At 35.4% G+C, this 20,052-nt stretch overlaps 1 protein-coding gene across 1 annotated transcript in view; it reads right to left on the bottom strand.

The window, feature by feature from the left end:
* Nucleotides 1-20,052, bottom strand: part of SH3BP5_2 (SH3 domain-binding protein 5) — a gene marked incomplete at both ends in the record, with an annotated part of 87,506 nt that overhangs the window by 10,524 nt on the left and 56,930 nt on the right. The window contains 10 exons of the mRNA XM_051219397.1: nucleotides 843-1,020; nucleotides 3,262-3,512; nucleotides 4,722-4,901; nucleotides 5,423-5,555; nucleotides 6,771-6,952; nucleotides 8,106-8,188; nucleotides 11,936-12,567; nucleotides 13,706-14,253; nucleotides 16,160-16,327; nucleotides 18,800-19,677. Coding sequence (XP_051067091.1) covers nucleotides 843-1,020; nucleotides 3,262-3,512; nucleotides 4,722-4,901; nucleotides 5,423-5,555; nucleotides 6,771-6,952; nucleotides 8,106-8,188; nucleotides 11,936-12,567; nucleotides 13,706-14,253; nucleotides 16,160-16,327; nucleotides 18,800-19,677 — 3,233 coding nt within the window. The remainder of the gene's footprint in view (nucleotides 1-842; nucleotides 1,021-3,261; nucleotides 3,513-4,721; nucleotides 4,902-5,422; nucleotides 5,556-6,770; nucleotides 6,953-8,105; nucleotides 8,189-11,935; nucleotides 12,568-13,705; nucleotides 14,254-16,159; nucleotides 16,328-18,799; nucleotides 19,678-20,052) is intronic.

Below are 20,052 nucleotides of genomic sequence, written 5' to 3'. Positions count from 1 at the left end.
CAATCAATATCAAAGTCACAATCTTCAATAAGAATGTCAAGGCAATTCTACTGTACGGAGCTGAAACTTGGAGAACTACAACAACCATCATCAAGAAGGTGCAAGTATTTATAAATAGCTGTCTTCGCAAGATACTCAACATCCATTGGTCGGATACCATCAGCAATAGCCTTCTCTGGGAGAGAACAAACTAACTTCCATCTGAAGAGGAAATTAAGAAAAGACGATGGAAATGGATAGGATATACACTACGCAAATCATCAAACTGCATCACGAGGCAAGTCCTAACCTGGAACCCTGAAGGGAAACGGAAAAGCGGAAGGCCAAAGAACACATTACGTCGGGAAATAGAAGCAAATAGTAAAAGGATGAATAACAACTGGAAGGAGCTGGAAAGGATTGGATGGCGAATGCTGGTGAGCGGCCTATGTTCCTTCACGAGGAGTAACAGGCGTAAGTAAGTAAGTAAGTGGATCCATTGGGTCGACATCCAATTACAGCAAACTTATAATTAAACGAGTCAATCGTCTAATATCAGCCAGCCATACAGTTACAGATGGTAAATAGGAATCCTCCTGCAAACTATTTACTCATTAATGTGATATTCCAGTCAATTCAGGAGAAGGAAATCACGAATTCTATGAATTTCACTGATGAATCGACATAATTGTAGATCAGTCAAATTATTTCTATCCAAAACAGAGAGTATTTAATGAATCCCACTTTACCAGTCATAAATCAACTTATTGCTTACATATAAAGTGGATTCATAAAAAAAGAAGACATGAACAGCACCTATACAGATTTGTTACAATATTTAAACAATTAAATTTATTTCTAACCTTGAATCGTGCTAAGAATGGAGCTTTTGCTGCTGATTGCATTGGTGTACCAGACATATAGTCAATTTCTAATACAACAGAATCTGGATTCGATGGTAAATAACAACCAGGTTTCACATTCACTTCACGTAATGCCTCTAAACAAGCCTTTTTACGTGCTTCACCTTTAGGGTATGATCTATAAAATTTAGGAGGAAAAAAAAAGAACCATCAGAGTAAACTTTACAGTAATATTTTCACAGTTGAATTCATGAGTCCATCCAAGCTAGACCACCATTTCAAACCTGGCAGAACTGAATACCCGTTTTATTCAGTAGTAAATAAACAGATTTTCGTAGTCAGTTTCTAGGTTAAATTGTTCTGTAAGGATGTTAACAGTAATAAACGCTTTTTTGTTTCAAACTAAGTAGATTTTAACTCAAACTTCAAATCACCCAAGTGACAGCTGACCGGTTTAATCAACAGAGGCATAACATCACAGAAATTTCCGTTATAAGCACACCCCCCAGAAATTAAAAAAAGGGTTAGCAAAGGAACAGGAAGATACGTTTGTAAAATTAGGGAAAAATGCCCTCAATCGAATGAAAGCAATAATAACAGGCATATGGCATGGTGACCTGTTCGTAGTAGCCACCAGTTCTAAAAGTTCACTCAGTTCCCTAAGGATATAATCTACTGACTAAGAAGCTAGATATATTCAACTCAAAGGAACGAATTGATATTAAAATTGACCGAATGGATAAAAATTAAGGATTGGAGGGTTGTTTCGCGACCTATTTTTTTTAATACTCATCTATCCTCCTATAAGTCACATTGATTTGAAGGAATATAGTTGTATATGAAATCATTAACTGAATGAATTCCTTGATATCTAATCCATCGGGTGATTGGTTGTGCTAGTTTTTCGAAAGCTGTTCAGTTAAAATTTGGAGAAAGACCCTAAACAGTGAAAATATCACTTCGGCGAACTGAGTTACATTTTTATGCCACCATAGTAATCAGATTGATTGTCATAAAAAACGAAATGCTGTCTTAATTTGAACGAGCTGTTCACTGCATGATTAACCCTTCTCAGAATTGAACAACATTCAGTAAATTGATAGGTTTTGTTTAACCATTGAAAGGCTGAAATAGTGAATGTCCGGTTCGTTCGTGTAGATGACTCCTCAACAATGTACATCTACGATCCAGCAACTGAGAACCAAACCTAGGAACTTTGGCCTTGTGAGAGAACACTTAACTTCGTCGATCCACATTGCTGAGAAGTGCTAAACTAGCATGAACCGGCCGTCCAGTGCGTTTCTGGATTTTTATTGGTGATTAAACTTATATCATTACGTGATTTCGATAAAATTCAACAAACCTCCATAACACGATACTTATTAATTGACGAAGAATCGACCGGTGTTCATTGATTGATGTATAAAAACAACACAGTAACAAACCATACTCTTGACCAAGTATTTCACATAAATAAATAGCTCAATTGTGAACAGATTAATAGATAAAGGAAATAATCATCTACTTCACTAAAATTACCAGCCCATCAGTGAAGACAATTATGACGTAATAAATAGAAGTGGCATTCTTCCAGTTAAATCCCATTAGAAAAAAAATAATAAAAAACTTCACAATTAAAGCAGTCCAGCTTCAAAAATGTACAGTCACCAGAAATTAAAAAACGATGGTTCACCTTTTAAAAAAATACATTAGAACGCACGTAAAGCAAACACATACACAGAGAAATTCTCATAAAAACTGGAAAAAAAGTGTTTGTACGAGAATCAATGTAAAAAAAACTAAAGATTGAGATCATGAACAGGTTGATGTCGGACTACTATTGAAAACGCGGGAGCAACGGAGGGTCGTTTCGTCCTATTATGAGACCCCTCGGCAGTGCGCGTCCATGACCCCGTCGCCGGGTTCGAGCCTAAGACCTTCAGTTCCGCGAGCGAACGCTTAACCTACTAGACCACTGAGCCGGTATCAAATGATGTTAATGTCTAACTTCAACCATGTGCTCACTGGTGACCGGCTTTGAGAAGGGATTCTTGGAGTTCTAATGAGAAGCAGTGACCAGTGGAGCTAATCTGTGTTAGGTATAGACAAGTATCTACCTCAGTATAATGGAAGATGGTCACGCAATTTCGTGGATTGATTGAAGTTAGACATTATCACAGTTGGATACCGGTCGGCTTAGAGGTCTAGTAGGTTAAGTGTTCGCGCGTGAGACTGAAGGTCCTGGGTTCGAAACCCGCGAGCGGGATCGTGGATATGCACTACGCTGAGGAGTCCCACAATAGGATGAAACAGCATTCCAGTGCTTCCAGGTTTTCAATGGTGGTCTAACATCAATCGGTTCATGGTTTCAATCAATAATTTAATAATCTACAAAACACTATACTGAAAAGAAACTAACCGAATTTTCGCTGAAACTGATGTGATTTGATCGAAAAATTCAAATTCTCTTTGATAAAATGCTAAAGTTGGCCCATTGAAATTATTTTGTATTATACTTGATAATGCTAATAAATGATTACCAATTTCATTATCAAATTTTAAACTTTCTTCATCACGATATATATTTGTTTTCATATTCCATAATAATTGATGTGCTAATAATGGTGATCGTTTAGCTAAAGTTACAATTGATTCAGATAAATAACCTAACTATAGGGGAAAGATAGAAAAGAAGAAAGAGAGAAAACAATCTTATATTTGTACAATTGTATTACAATATATGAAACATCTCAGTAGTGAGTATCTGTGACCATTCCATAAGCCTTTCAGCTACAGGTATATCCATAAGGCAGTGAAGCAATGTTAGGAGATGCAGTCTCATGGTAGTCGGTGATCAAGAATAAGTTATTACTCCATTTGTTCCCTTAGAATCCCTCTATATCCATCAATCCGGATAGAGCGTCGGACACTCGATTTCGTAAATAATAATAACGAGAGGAGCAGTTTAGTTTAACAAAAAAACCCAGAAAGAATTCTTTCACTTACAGAAATTACATTCATTTTAATGAGGAAAGTAACATAAAGTTACAGAAGGATTGACACCGAAGTCAGTATATCAAAATGGTAACATCAATTGAAGTATAGTCACTGTGCCCAAACATAAGTTGTCAAAACTCTGCATTACTTACATAGTTTTGAAATCCTTCGGAGACAATGATGGTCAAACATAGAGTTGCTTAATATCTTCAACTTGAAGAAATCAGGTTTTACAAGCATAGAGCAAGACTGCTCTCATCGACGCTATGTAGACCCAACCTTTTACAACTAGACCAACACAACGAAGGCGCAAAAGATGACCTAGATTGACATAAGTCACCCTGGCTTTCACTATACAAGAATTGATCTCATCAATCACAACACCGACAGCACGTACACATCAACCCAGATCCACGTAATTCTCAATTACTTCTAACTAATCACTACCAAGAGTCAGTTCAGGCGCAGGATCCTGATAGTTTAGTGAAAATACTTTGCACTTAGAGGGTGCAGAAACACATGCCATAACTCCGTACACTAATTGCCAGATGACACAGTAAGGATTGCATTGTGTGCGCATCGTCGTACAGTAAGACAATACCGTATATGTATTCAAGACAGAAAAGGCTTTCTCCAGGTAACGGATTAACACCACCATTACCTACATCCATATAAGCTGTTCCCAACATTATGCTTGGAAGTATGGTTTGAAAGTCCTTTAGGTTTTACGGAAACTGGCAATTTACTAAACAAACATTCAATCATGACTAATTATTGAATTAAAGTAGTTTTCAAACTAATCAGTTTCAATAATAATAATATACAAGTTATGGGGAAAAACTAAGATTTAAACCAAAAAAATACACACAGAGATTAGCTTACTTTATCATAACGAATACCTTGAACAAATTGTGGAACATAGAATAACATTGTTTCCGATGGATAATCAGATAATACACGTACAGCATATTGATGTGTTAATGGATGTTGAGGATACATACGTGAAAAGAATGATAGAGCAACGACCGGTGCAACAGGTGACCATGTTAGTATATGGGACAACTGTTTTTTTTATCGAAGAAAAAAATGTGAACAAAAGAATCAATCAAGACAATCACTTTAAACCGGTAGAATATAAATCACTTGACTGTATTTAACTACACAAAGTTTAGGGTGTAATTCATTGTAGAATGAATACGTTTACTTGTCAATTGATACGGAAGTGTAAGGTGAAGTAAGCTCAGTCAAAAGAAGAACCATGTAGAAGAATAAAATCAGTTACTTTGTTAACAACCACTAGTTAGAATAGAATTCATCAATATCAAATTTATCGGAAGGTGTATGCATTGAAAAAGTTAACTTTCAGAAGAATAATTCCCGTGTAAATCGTAACAAAAAATATCTATTTAGGAATGGAACAAGATATTTCTTCGTCAAACAATGAATATAATCACTGTTACGATTCATTATACTGACATGTGCAACAGATGATGCAGAAAAACATGCACGAACACCATATACTACTTATTTATTTATGAATAGTTTAAAAAAAAAACATAAAGAACAAAAAAAGCCCTACTAACTTCAGGACGTCCGTCTTCAATATTACTTGAAGTAGCTAAATATTGTAAAGCAGCTGGGATATGAGTTACAAGCAATGGATTGGCTGTTACAAATAATGACACTTCACGACGTAGTTCATCTGAACCAGTAAATCTATCCGAAAAAAATATGTGCAGAATAAAAAAATATATACAAATGATCTACATTGTTATTTAAAATGTTTTTGAACAAAGAAATTAATGAAAAATAAAACTATGTGGTCCAGTGAGAAGATCTATTTTTACCGATTTAATTTGTATATATGTATATATAGACGTGATTGTACAGTGCTGAGAATAAGATCGGTGAATGATAACAACTTTGAACCGCATTCTTCGCTTCATTACTCCGTGAACATTCTCCGTCTAATCATAAACAGGTGGACGATGTCATTAGGTTTGTATTCAATGAGATACTTGCAGTTTGCTATTAAGTATACCAAGAAAAAAAGTTCTTTGATAAAAAAATCACTCATCTCTGGAATGATTGTGTATTTATTTATTTAAAAACACAAACATGAAGGCATCACACTTCGTCTTTCGATTTGTGTGAGGCTCAGAACACTGCCTGGAGGCCCAAAACGAAGCACGTGGTTTTATTAGGGAGCCATTCTATAAGCCTTTCACCTACAGGTTTAATACATAAAGTAGTGAAGCAACTTTAGGAGATGCGGACCCAAAGTAGCTGGTAACCAAGAATAAATTCATACTCCTTTTGTTCCCTCAGGACCAAGAGCACAACATTGGTGTGGATATTCGCTTTTCTACCTCTCAATTCCGTAAACAACATCCCCGCCGCCAGTATGAGTCAGATGTACTCCTCATAACAAAATATAAAATTTGGAATATGACGGGGATTGACTTTAAATGTTGAAAGCTTGAATCGATTATTTGATATTAAATGAACTTCGCATTAGTGGTTAACCGTCAAATAAATTTTGGGTATGATTACAAGAATTCTTTTACATAAACGATAACTTAAGGACTAGGGATGGGGTACAGAACTCAAGTTACCTTCTGTATATTAACACCCTGGTATGCAAATACACTTAATTGACAAAATCGAAGTAAGCCCAAAAAAACCATATTGTAGGCTTTACAAACAGTTATTATTCATAGTGAAAATATAACTGGTAATTGCTACCTAATACATAGGAATCCGCTCGACAAACTGTGGAAATACATTGATGCAGTAATTTATTCACAGTAGTAATAGCCGACGAATTTCGCTGTTGAAAACAATTCCAATGACTGAAAGTGGTAAGTTCCAGAGCAACTAATCATGACATTTATCAATTTGATGTATAATGGTATGATTTAATGTACTTACCTTTGTGGCATGTAGACAGCTACTGGTGGACATAAATCCCATGCTAATGATATCCATCTACGCCAGGATTTTTTACGTAATGTTTCACGAAGCCAAGTTTCAACTTCAGCTTCTCTAATTCCAATACGATCAGATAAACCTTGTGGATTAAACCATACTGAAAGTCGTTCAATTTCTGAAGCCTATCAAATATTATTTTCAAGAAAGAAAAGAATAATTTAAGATGAGAAATAAAAATCCGATATATTTGTTGGAGTGAAATACAATAAAAAAGTTACCCAATCTTTTTCGATTCTTGGCATAAACTGTTTGATTTCACGCTTTGATTGTTAAGAGAAATTGATTACACTTGAAAGGGATTAAGTAGAGTACTTCTGCATTTAAAGGCTGGATGTTATGTACACCCACAGGTTTCGATGAGAAATACATTTTTCTATGTCCCCTGATTTTAAATTTGATCAGTAAAACATTATATTCGGATATATAAGGACTATTAAATATAATCGGTTTACAATTTTTCATAGAGAATTAAACTGCTACCTAATACTACGAATTATAGTGTCATCAACTTAAGCAATACAATGAAAAAACCTATCAGTATGAAGACCATGGAGTTTCTTTAATTTCACTGAGATCATGAACAGATCCTAACCAGAATAGCATTGAGAAACTGGAAGCATTGGAAGGTCGTTACGTACTAGTATGGGACTCCTCGATAGTGAACATTTACAACCCCTTCACCAGGTACTGAACTTGAGACCTTTGTTGCTATACCATCAGTTTGAGTGGGATAATAATTTCTTGAGAAATAAATAGATACGCTGAATATTAGCAAGTATTTTTTGACGATCAAAAGGTATTTCAAAAAACACGTTCTTTGACGGGAACAGTATGGTCGAACAAATAAAACTTCTTTACACCAATAAAGAAACAGTCAATTTACCATTAATTAGTGTAGCACCAGAATATAAATGCAACTGAGTTACTCATAGGCAATAATATATGGTTACAGAACACAAAATTTTCAAACCAGCCACTTATTCGAAAAGCATCATCAACACTTTCGTGAAATTTAACAGTTGAATTCATGAGTTGATCTAAGATAGGCCACCATTATAAACCTTGAAGCACTGGACGACCGTTTCGTCTCAGTATGGGACTCCTCATCAATGTGCATCCACAATCCTGCACGAACAACTCGAATCCAGGACGTTCGGTATCGCGTGCGAACACTTAACCTCAAGACTACGCAGCCGGCATCCAACGGTGAATAACTTTATAAATTTATGTTTAAAGTGATCTTCAAAAGTTAGAACAACGATATTAATGACATACCAATAGGATTAAAATCAATTCACGTTTCTGTAAAAATATTTGCTTCAAATAATTCTCTCCATTGGTTCTGGCACTTTGTTTACCTAATTAAAAGCGAAATATTGTACAAAATATTTTATACTACTAACAAGTAGGTACAGTTTTATGTACCTAAAAAAGTGAAGTAAAAAGTGAGGGTTCCAGACAGACAAGATGGTTTTTCAATAAGACGTTCTTTTAGCTAATTCAAGATAGCTTATGAAATATCAGTAATAGTTCAGACATGAAAAGGAAGCAATGAACACCTAGATTATATTAGATTTCAAAATAATGACGTTTGTGGAGATAGGCATGATAAACTTATTTTGTAAATAGTTCTTGATGTTATTTGTATTTATTGTGTTAATTCTACAGTTTATATATTTACTGTAAAATGATTGTACATGTTGTTTGAGTGCATGACTCTGAACACACTTTCTTCCGTTGTGTTATACATATAGCATGACACACGCTGTTAACTGCTAGCAAATACACTACTATACACACACCTCTCGTTCTCTATAGCTCGGGGTTGTGATAACTGAACTGTAAATCATCTACTGTCGACACTTATAGACTGAAGCCACATTTACGTTATATGCTCCGTTTGACTATATCACTGAAAGTACAACAATCTTATTGTAATCATTAATCATCTATAATTGTGGATTCTGGTATGAAATGCAATCTGAACACGCATAAGCTAGCTGATTTAAGTAACGTACATAAATTTTTTATTGTGTTCATAACATATGACGTATATTATAACATTACTGTTTCTACGTAATAACTTTATTACTATTTATGAGTGCATATATTGTTTGGTCCACCACAATTATCTGGTGAGCCTCGAGTTTATTCTGATTGCTATATTGCTTAATTATTTTTTAACCTTACACATTGGCTTTTTTTCCACATACACTTAACGACATAGACAGTCCCTCAGTAGATGCCCTCACTTGTTTACCGAATTCGGCTGACACTATTGTAAATTCAGTTAATTCTATTTCGGAATCTAGACTGCCAGTTTATGGAGCCAACAAACCTAGAATCTGGTTCGCCAGAGTAGAGGCATTATTCATAGCCAGAGAAATACTTTCCCAAGCAACAAAGTACGCTTATTTAGTTGGGGCACTTCCCATAGAAATTGCAGCCGAGGTGAGGGACTTAATTGACCAAGTACCTGAGAATGATCCTTACGAAAAAATAAAGGCTGCGGTTATTCAGCGCACCATAGTCTCAGATGAAAAAAGATTACAACAACTGTTAACGTCATGTGAATTGGGAGACAAAAGATCATCACAGCTGTTAAGACATATGAAACAGCTAGCACGTCCGTCCATATAAGCTAGACGAAACCCTGCTAAAACAAATGTGATTTCAACGTCTACCACGTAATGTGAGAAAAATTCTCAGTGTTAATCTAGATGATTTAGCAGATATGGCGGACAAGATGATGTAAATTTACCCAGATAGTCACGGTGTTAACTCAGTACTAAGTACCGGTAAAGAGGATAAAGGCAGTATATCCAACTTTCAACAGCAGTTAGCAGAGCTAACAAACCAACTGGCATCATTACAGGCCACCATTGCCACGATCCACTCCAGACCAACCAGATCCTCGTCTAGAAGAGATCGTTTTCCAGACAGCTTCCTAAGTCACCTAAGCGGACCACCGGAGTTTGTTGGTATCATTAAAAATATGGTGCAAATGCACGGCGCTCCGCACAACCGTGCACATCCTCAACAAACAACCACGAGACTCAGGGAAACGGGCATACCAGGCAGTGATGGCGGCGACTATTTCTGGCCCCATGACAATCCGTCTTTTCCATATCAGGGATCACATTTCTGGTTCAGACTTCTTAGTCGATACAGGAGCCGAAATAAGCATTATCCCACTCGAGCCGTCTAAGTTCGAGGTCGAAGGTCAGAGACTGTTCTCCGTGTGTTTTGATAATAGTTTGATTGGCCGCTTGAAGTGACACCTTGCTACATGTGGTGTGTTGCCGTCGTGAGAGTTCGAGTGGGATGATGCTTATTTCGACTCCTGTATCGATTAAGAAGTCTGAACCAGAAATGTGATCCCTGATATGGAAAAGACGGATTGTCATGGGGCCAGAAACAGTCGCCACCATCACCGTCTGGTATACCCGTTTCCGTGAGTCTCGTGATTGTTTGTTGAGAATGTGCACGGTTGTGTGCAGTTTTGTGTGGTGTTTAGATTATCAATCTTTTCTGCTACAATAATATTAATTTCTAGAATTCCAGTTTGATTGAGGTAACATTTTAAGTATAAGTGTTACAGATGACCGGAATGAAAAGGATTATCGTTAAAAGTTAATTTTCTGAATAACTTTCGAAGTATATTCCTTCTGATCTAGTGGGTCAAAGGATTGACCTCAACATTGTTTTGTGAGAGTTCGGCTTCGTGCTAAGTAGCACTAAACACCAAGGCGTATCTGCGATCTTGATAAAACCAATTTTTCTGTAGTACTAAAACCCTCAGTTTCACAATATGAGATGTTACTACTGACTACATGACTGACTTTAGAACTGTGATATGTACGATCGATCGATCACTAACTAATGATGAATGTCATGTACCTTTAAATAGTGATTGGATTCTATCAATCAAGATGGATGAAGAGTATAAACATTTTTGACGACCATTTAATCGATTATTTGAACAAATGTAGGCATCGTATGATATTATGGATTAGCGACTTAACGGTTAAATAGCATAAAGCTGAATTACACGTTAAAAAACAGTATTACCTACTACAAAACTCTGATAATGAAATAAATCATTAAGTTAAAGAACTAAGTCAACTTTGTCACAAACATATCCTGGTTGTTAACCCAATAAGAAGTGTTCATTATAACAAATAGAAGATAAATTATCACCACAAAGAAATAAGTAAGAGTTCATGAGAGGGCATTTTTAACATGAGTCAATCTCACTATATTTCACCTAACTGCATACGTCTAAAAATGTGAAGCAGTGATGGATTATTCATTACTCCACTTAAATAACAACTATCAAATCGTAGATTCAAATTTAACTGTGTAGTAAATTGAGATTCGATTATTAATCTTTCAACTACAAACAGATGATGTTAAAAAATATCTTCTGAGTAACTGTTCGCTTCATTGAAGAACTAGGTATCGCTTGAGATTGACGAACATAGACGACTGTCTCTTATATGTCACTGAAAGAGGAAAATACTTGAAAGTTGATCTATAATTGTATGGAATGTGAACATGGTGATCAATCAGTCACAAGTAGTATAAAATGGAGTACATTTATACAACGCTTCCCATAATACATCAGAAGGAAGTAATAATTGTAGAAATAAATGGGTGTAGCGGAGATGATAACAGTATGCATATACACCTTCGAGACTTATTCTAGGCCACGCCACTCATTAGTTGAAATAACTGCATTGGTATCAACAATGTAGTTAGTATTTACTTATACAGTTACGTCCAACAGTCAGTGACTTTATGGATTGATGTCACAACCTGATTTGGATGCACCTACGTTTCTCGTACACCACCAAATATTATGTGTTGTGGTAGACGGTGGTTGGGCATGTTTAGTATATAGCCCATCCAACCTCAGTCGATGAAGATTCACTGCTTTATCAACTGATTTGCCATTTTTGCCTAACACCGCGGTATCTAACTTCAACATTGTTGATTATGTGGTTCTTTCAAAGGATATACGTGGACAAAAAGGAAATTATCGGAATTAAATATACATCAATGCCTTATGAACACTTCCCTTCATTCATTTCTATACGACTTACCTCCAGTAGCTGAGGACCGTTTTGAGACAACCGAATGAGCAATATTAGTTCCAGCTAGAACAGCCGCATTTTGTAATGTTGGTGAAGTTGTAGAATTCAAAGCTGACGGTAGAATAAGTGAGCCAACACCAGGACGTTCTAATGGTTGATCCGTTAACAGCATAACCTGTGAACGCAGTCTTGGAAGTGTAGCTCCACCACTGGTAATACTAGTAGTTGTCATTGTTGTTACATTGGAAGTAATCCATGATTCAGTAAATACATTTGAATTCACATGTCGTATATTTGGTGAAGAACTTGTAGTGTGATACGTTGTTGTTACAGTTGACATAGGATTCGTAGGAAAACCTGACGAACCAATCGAAGCACCAACAACGCCACCACCGACAGCGATAGATTCTGGTGTATTAACTGTCATCTGATCCGAAAGATAAACAGCTCCATAGTCAAAATCACTACCAACTATGAAACCACCACGACCAACAGCCTCTAACAACGCATCCATTTCTGTTTCAATCATACTAGTATTTAAATATTTACGTTCAGCTTGCATCAAACTCCATAGTCGACTTAATGCCTTCAATTCATCAGATAAATCGGCATCATGTTTGATGGGATATTGTGGTTTTACTCTGTAGAAAGAAAAGATATTAAACAATCGAGATTTCTTATTAAAATAATATATTCATAAAAACCTAAAGACAATGATCTAAATGCTTTTATGGAGTAGAGTTTTAATCGTCCAACTGATTATATTTCTGATCAGTGAGAATAGTTGAAGCAGACGTAAAGGCGAGGAATGTCAAAGTAAGGACAACATTCCTACAGTTGAAGAACATATGGAACTCAAAACAACTATCAACAAATATCAAAGTGAGAATCCTTAATACGAACGTGATAACAGCTCTGCTATACGGATGTGAAATATTGAGAACTACCACAATCATCATCGAAAAGGTATAAGTATTTATGAATAAATGTATACGCAAGATACTCAATGTCCATTGATCAGATACCACCAGCAACAACCTAGTGTGAGAGAGAACAAACCAGCTTCCAATTGATGAGGAAATTAGAAAAAGACGTTGGAGGTGGATAGGACATACGATACGGAAATCGTCAAACCGCATCACGAAGCAAGCTTTAACTTAGAATCCTAAAGGGAAACGAAAAAGAGGAAGACGAAAGAACACTGCACCGAGAACTGGGAGCAAACATAAAAAGGAAACAATTAGACTGTTCAGGACAGAGTTGGGTGGAGAATGGGAGGCCTATGCTCCTTCACGAGGGGTAACAGGCGTAAGTAAGTAAGAGATAGGTTAAGAGAATATGAAAACCTTCATCGTGTTTCATATTTCGAGTTAACATAGTGACTTGAAAGTTAATTATCGTGTAATCATCATCAACCAACTTGTGTGAAATAAATGAAGAGCTACAATAGCCCAAAAATGGCATACAGTACCTACTATGTGGAGTGTATTTCATGAAGGTTCAGTAGTGATTGGAAGATTCAAACTTGGACAGTGTGCAAAAGAAACATATTCACTCAATATGATTTAATGGTTCAAGTGTTTACAGTGTTACAGATGCTTGCATTACGCTAGCGATTTTGAGTGAGTAGAGAATTTAAAAACCTTAGTAATATCTACCAACCAAAAGAATCTATATACCGTTCAAGTCAATGGCATATTCACTTCCATAATATTGATGAGAATTTAAAAGGCTAAATAAATAACTGTATGTTACAAACCAGATGATTGATAATCTTACGTGAAATAATTCAATATAGTTGCATAAGCTTTCTCTCGAAGAGCGATTCTAGCTAAAGGAAATAAACATCCTGTATCTATTTGACCTTGACTTCCACTACTTCCACCAGTTCTTCCTCCAGCACTAACAACACTTCCACCACTGCTACCTACTCCACCACCAGTTCCTGTTGTTATTGTCGCAGCTGTCATTACACCACCAACATGACTAGATAATTCATCAGTTGATATTCCTTGACCTCCAGAATAATTTGATTTAAATCCAGTATTTTGTAATAAACTAAGACACATTTCAACTAGACGACAACGTACACCTAATGCAGCTACATTATTAGTTAAACGTCCTCTTATAATTGAAGATGGATGATCATGACGACGAGAATGAGGTTTTTGTGAGTTTTTTGAAGTTTCTGAAGAATTTTGTACTGTATGTATACTTTTATTTAATGAAGCAATTTCTCCTGCTAGAGTTTTTTGTAATAAATCAAAAAATATATCTAACTGTTCTTGACTTGATGATTGTGCAACATATAGACGTTCACTGAAAAACTTGATTGCGAATAGAGAAAAGAAGAAAAGAAAACATACAGTTAAGTGACATTTTTGTGTGGATCCATTACATGAATACAAATTAAATTACAACGTTGAATGCTTATAAAATTTGATATTTTTGGATAAAAATATATTATCCATCAAATATAGTTCCCAGGCGTCCAAACCGAAACAGGTGGTTTTCTTAGAGGGTTACTTTATGAGCCTTACACCTAGATGTTTAATTTACAAGACAGTGGAATAACGTTACGAGATGCAGTCACATGGTAGTCGGTGACCAACAGTAGGTTCAGACGCCATTATGAAAAACACTACATAGAAGGAAAAAGCCGTCCACTTTGCTTAGATCTATGCGATCACTAGCTAACTGTTATACAACATGATACAGTCTTGTTAATATCAATGAATATGGAGCAACTATGAAATATGAGTTCGACTGATAAAATATTGAAATATCGAACAGGACAGAACGTAAGGAAAGTTAAAGAATTCTTAAAATGCCTAATGTTTCAAATAAGCATCAATTAAATAAACATTCAAAAAGGATAAGCAACTGTATAATCAAAGATCAAGTCAAGAGTAAAACACAATCAAAACAAACATGTCAACAACAATCCTAAAAATTGTGAATAACGTTCAGATAGTGTTACATCTGAACGAAAAGCCAATGAATAGTAACCGCTAGGATCTATTTACGGACTAACATTATACGTGAATTGTTACTGTATAACCATTAAGCAACTATATTATATGTGTATTCATATCCCCTTTATTATACGCTTTCATTTGACTTATTGACTACTATTATACGATTGACTATTCTTAACTTATTCCCAATCTAATAGTTATAGTCTCTAATAATATTATCCATTTTTCGACTTGATCTTCTATAAATGTTATTTTCTATGTTATGGCATGATGTGGCCTGATTTGCTTGTATATAAACTGTTTATGTCTGACATACATGATTCATACAATTGGGATCGGGATAGAATTCTGGACTGACACGGGTGGGCTAAGCAATAAGATAATACACCGAAGACCAATAAGAAATCACAGTTGATTTAAGGCGGCTAGTGCTGTTTGACATACCGTTGGTTCAACACAAGAATGAGGTCGTAGAAGTCGATATTCTAATTGGCAGTTTTTTCACATGATAATTGACAGAGGTGAAAGTCATAACGGGTAGATCACAAGTGAACACAACAAGTTATCATTTAATTTTGGAGAAATTCTATGAAATCTAATACTTTTGAAGTGCATAATAACGTCATGTTGTCTAGAAAGATAAGGTACTTGACCTATGGACTATTAAATATGTGAGTCTTCCTACTCCGGACTCACTGAGTATAACTGGTTGTAATTATGTTGAATAAAGTATTATCTAGTCTATACTCTGGTTCTCTATTTTGTCTCGTGAATCTTGGATCTGGTAATAACGTGACTGACGTCATATAGGAATAAACTTGAGGGAGAGAAAAACATTTTAAACAATCCAGTTATATCACACATTTTGCCGATTGAAACATAGGATTTTAATGTAACAGAGGGTCGAGAGGAGGTGGACATATTTTGGAAACTTTTGCTCATCACTATGAATAATAATAATAGTCGACGTTGTAAATCAAATGGATTTCTGAATGTTTTCGACAAGAATTCGTCAACTGTTGAGTTAATCAAGTTGGAAATAAGGATTAAGTGGTGACGAATGGATTTACACGCAACATCACCCATGGGACTGAAGGATATCGTATAGAGAAAGAGTTAAAATAACAAAACTTATCAACAAGCCGATCAATATTAATGATGTGTGTACACTTATATATGCGTAAAGGTTATCACATAACAAGTAATATGAAAAACTTCTGTCGCTGTACACACATATATACACACGTGTAATTACCTGTGACCATAACTGATGGGGACCAGTGTTACATTTTGGTGGGCTATACTTTATTTGATCTGATACAATTAATGGTAAAACTTCGCCATCATCGGCATTATGTACAGAGAATACTCCAAGACGTCGATGAATGGTTATTTGCCAAGCATCACTCAATTCGTTCAAAAGCTGCATCACAACAATAATATGAAAATAGAAACCAAGAATAAATTGAAAACATTGAACAGGAGAAGTCATTGCAAAATAAAATTGATCTGATGTAACATGGTACATTTACTGGTTACAGGAGTCATACATGATATTGACGAGTTTTTAACGCTTATTACTGTCTTTTAAGCCGTTTCCTATGGTCCCAGACTGCTCCTACATATAAAACCTAACAGTAGAGGAAAGGTGAATAACTTGAGTGGAGCCTATTAGGTTAATTGGTATTTATAAAAACCAGTATGTATATGTCCGCTTTCATATAACCTCGACTTTCGAAAAAATTCAGGAAACAGTAAATATTGTGACACAATAAGTAGTTATTCGACTGAAACGCGACACCTAATCCTTCATTTCTCTAGATGTCTTTCTAAAAGGCTTCAGTTCAATGTTGATTGGGTAAAATGTTCTCAACCCCTTTTAGGCTTCGAGAGACATTCCCGAGTGATATTTTTGGACACCCGACAGAAATACCTATTATAACATTAAAAATGCGTAAAAGTGATAGGATGTAACACATTCTTCTCTTCAATACTAGTAACATTGGCCGTAGAAGCCATATTGAAGATACAACTACCAACATGTGTGTATCAAAATACCATGAAGCGACTTCTTGTGATCTAGTATGACATAAAATGAAAAGCTAAGTAACATTGTACATCATCTGGTATCCTCTAAGAAGTTAGAAGTTTAAGTACAATGCTTTTGACTGGCACGATAACTAAACTAGACTTACTAAGATAGAATCAATGAACTTCAATAGACACACGCAAAAAACCATTAAACTAGTTGTCAACATCCAACATAATTGTTGAAGTTTTCAATTTGATGACTCCCCTCCCTCGTATATCGAGTAAACGACGGAAGTACAGAAAATATATCAATACTACTAGCAATTGTTGAAGTGTTTAGATGTACACTGTTGCTCACCCAATAGGATGAGATAAAATAAACTTCCCAAAACAGTTAAAAGTATATTTTTGCGATAACATTGAAATGAGTAACGTCTTATAGTAGATAAAAAGAGATTTACAATGTTATACAATAATGAACAATGCAAAATTTGATAAGAAATCTTGAGAGAATTCAAGTAATCATAATTCATATTTGCATAACCACAGAAAACCAATGGAACAAAAGTGAATTTGTGACGACGGAACACGGGTGAACTCGAGGAAGCTGTAAGAGGCTCAGAAGGAGCCGAAGATGTTCCATCCAATCATCATTCGGAAGAATATTCTAGAATTCTTACGTGTAGCTTCCTGATTGGACAATGCTAATAGCCTCCTGTATGTGGATTGGAGGACTGTAATGATGATTTCGTTCTTACTAAAAACTATAAATACCTGACAATTTTGTACTATGATTGACACTGTTTGGAATAATATTCCTCTCATTAGTCTTCTGTTTTCTTATTGTGACTTGGAAGGGTTTTGGTGTTCTAGCGTTCTGTTATACGCGGTATATCGAGAAATCAACATTCAAGATATAACAGAATTGAACTAACAGTATCATCGATTATGGCATTAAAATAAAACCGTAAAAGAATGAATAGTTTAAAATAATTTGATAACCTACAATCGGTTGATCAATGATTAGTTGTGTGTACAATGTCACTTATTTCAAGTCCTCCTTAGTTCTGATGAAACTCTATCAACCTATAAAGTGGTCACTAGTTTGAATAACTTGACATAGCATGTACTATGTTGACATGTAAGGTGGTGGTTGGAGGTGGTGGATAGGAAACTCATGGCATAGATTCCATGCTATTTGACACTCGTCTGCAAGATGTACCTGTAATATTGAGGGGATACATTTTCTCTGGCGGATTAAATCACGTGTTAATCAGTTTCGTAGTCAGAGATTTTACCAGTGAACTATTAGGGCCACAACTAACTTCCTCTTAAAACTGTTAAAACTTGAAATTTAGAAGACGAAACCATGTTACCTACAATCACCAGCCTGAAATTAAAATTAACTGACATGGATCATGATCAAGAAAACTACATCATTCGACAACCAATTATTTCATGAACTAATGCCATGTTCATGTTTGACCTAGCGGCGTTGAATGACATTATCGTAAATATTGTTACTCTACGAGTATTGCAAGTCAAGGTGGGCAATGGCGAGAAATACAGTAAATGAAGATTCACAAATAAATAAAATGTTTTTGAATATAACAGTTATTATATTATCAGGAGGGGTTTTTGTGGGGGGATCATGGATACACACTGCTGAGGAGTCCCATAGTATGACAAAAGGGCCGTCCAGTGCTTCCAGATTTTCCATGGTAGTCTAGCTTCAGTTGACTCATGATTTCAACTATTGAAGTTATTGTATTATAAACTAATGGATGAGATTTGTTCACATTTCAGGTGGATATTGAGAAAACTCTTTAAAAATAAGAAAAAAGATAGTTTCATTTATTCTTACCTGAATAGTTAACTCCGGTCTACCAACAATTAACCATTGCCAACATGCTAAAGCATTTTCTAACATTTCTGTAGTAAATAATCTTAATGGTGAATGACATATTTCTTGTAATAAACGCCTTGCTGTATCACCTTTCATAACATACAATTTTTTTCTTGATGATGTTATTGTTGTACTTGTGATATCAATAGTTGTAGGATTTTTTGTATCATTGATTAAATGACATGAAGAATTAGGATTACCGGTTGTTGATACTGTCATTGTTGTTGTCACTGGAGGAACGGGAAAGTTTGTAGTGTTGGGATTATTCAATCGAGAAACTGATCGTTTTGGTTTAAGCAATAGTCGTTTCATAACTGATCCACCATATTGAAGATGATGATGAAATTTACGACGATGGGGATAATGGCGTTTCTGTCGTTCAGATGATCTAACATCATCTTCATTATCTTCATCACCATCTAAGTCGTCATCATCATCATTATCATCACTGTCATCGTCATCGTCAGAGTCACCGTCATATTCATCGTTATCTTCCTCCTCTTGACATTCTTCCTCCTCATCATCATTGTTATCATCAGCATCACCAACAATAAGATCTTGTCCAGTTAAATTAGTTTTATTCATCATAGGATCATGGTTTTGTGATTTATGCATCACTAATAAAGCTGTCATACGAAATAAACATGCTTGTACAACATCCAATGCAATGGATTTTTGATTTTGTAATCGTTTAATCTGTTCAGTGGTTTCATTGACTAATAGATTATTACTTGTATTATTATTACTACTACTCAAAGATGATTTCAACAACTGTTGTTGTTTTGACTTTGGCTGTGATTCTTCTAGATTAGTAAGCATTTTAGACAGACGTGAAGCTGTCAAAAAAGCAAACAACAATAGACGTTGAAAATTTGAATAAACGGGGAGAGAGGAAAATTTCCACATAGAAGTCAAGAACAGATATTAAACAGGAGACTGTTATAATAAGCTTTATTACGATACTGAACATCGTTAATTTATTAGTTAAATTCATTATACAATTTAGATGAACCGATTGGATTAAGGTAGATGCGTACTGTGGATGACAACTGTCAAACTGAGATGAAAAAGCTGGTCAATGTTTTCTATTTTTACAATTGATTGGTCACTGGATATTAGTGGATCAATGTCATGAATGTCGGGTCCTTTTTAGTGCTGATAGAATTATATCAATCAAGTTTCGTAATGGCCGTCTAACGAAAGTCAGTAGG

This window comes from Schistosoma haematobium, chromosome 4, assembly GCF_000699445.3.
Source record: "Schistosoma haematobium chromosome 4, whole genome shotgun sequence".
Taxonomy (NCBI): Eukaryota; Metazoa; Platyhelminthes; class Trematoda; order Strigeidida; family Schistosomatidae; genus Schistosoma; species Schistosoma haematobium.
The sequence above is the reverse complement of the archived record's forward strand: the minus strand, read 5'-3'. Positions and strand labels throughout refer to the sequence as shown.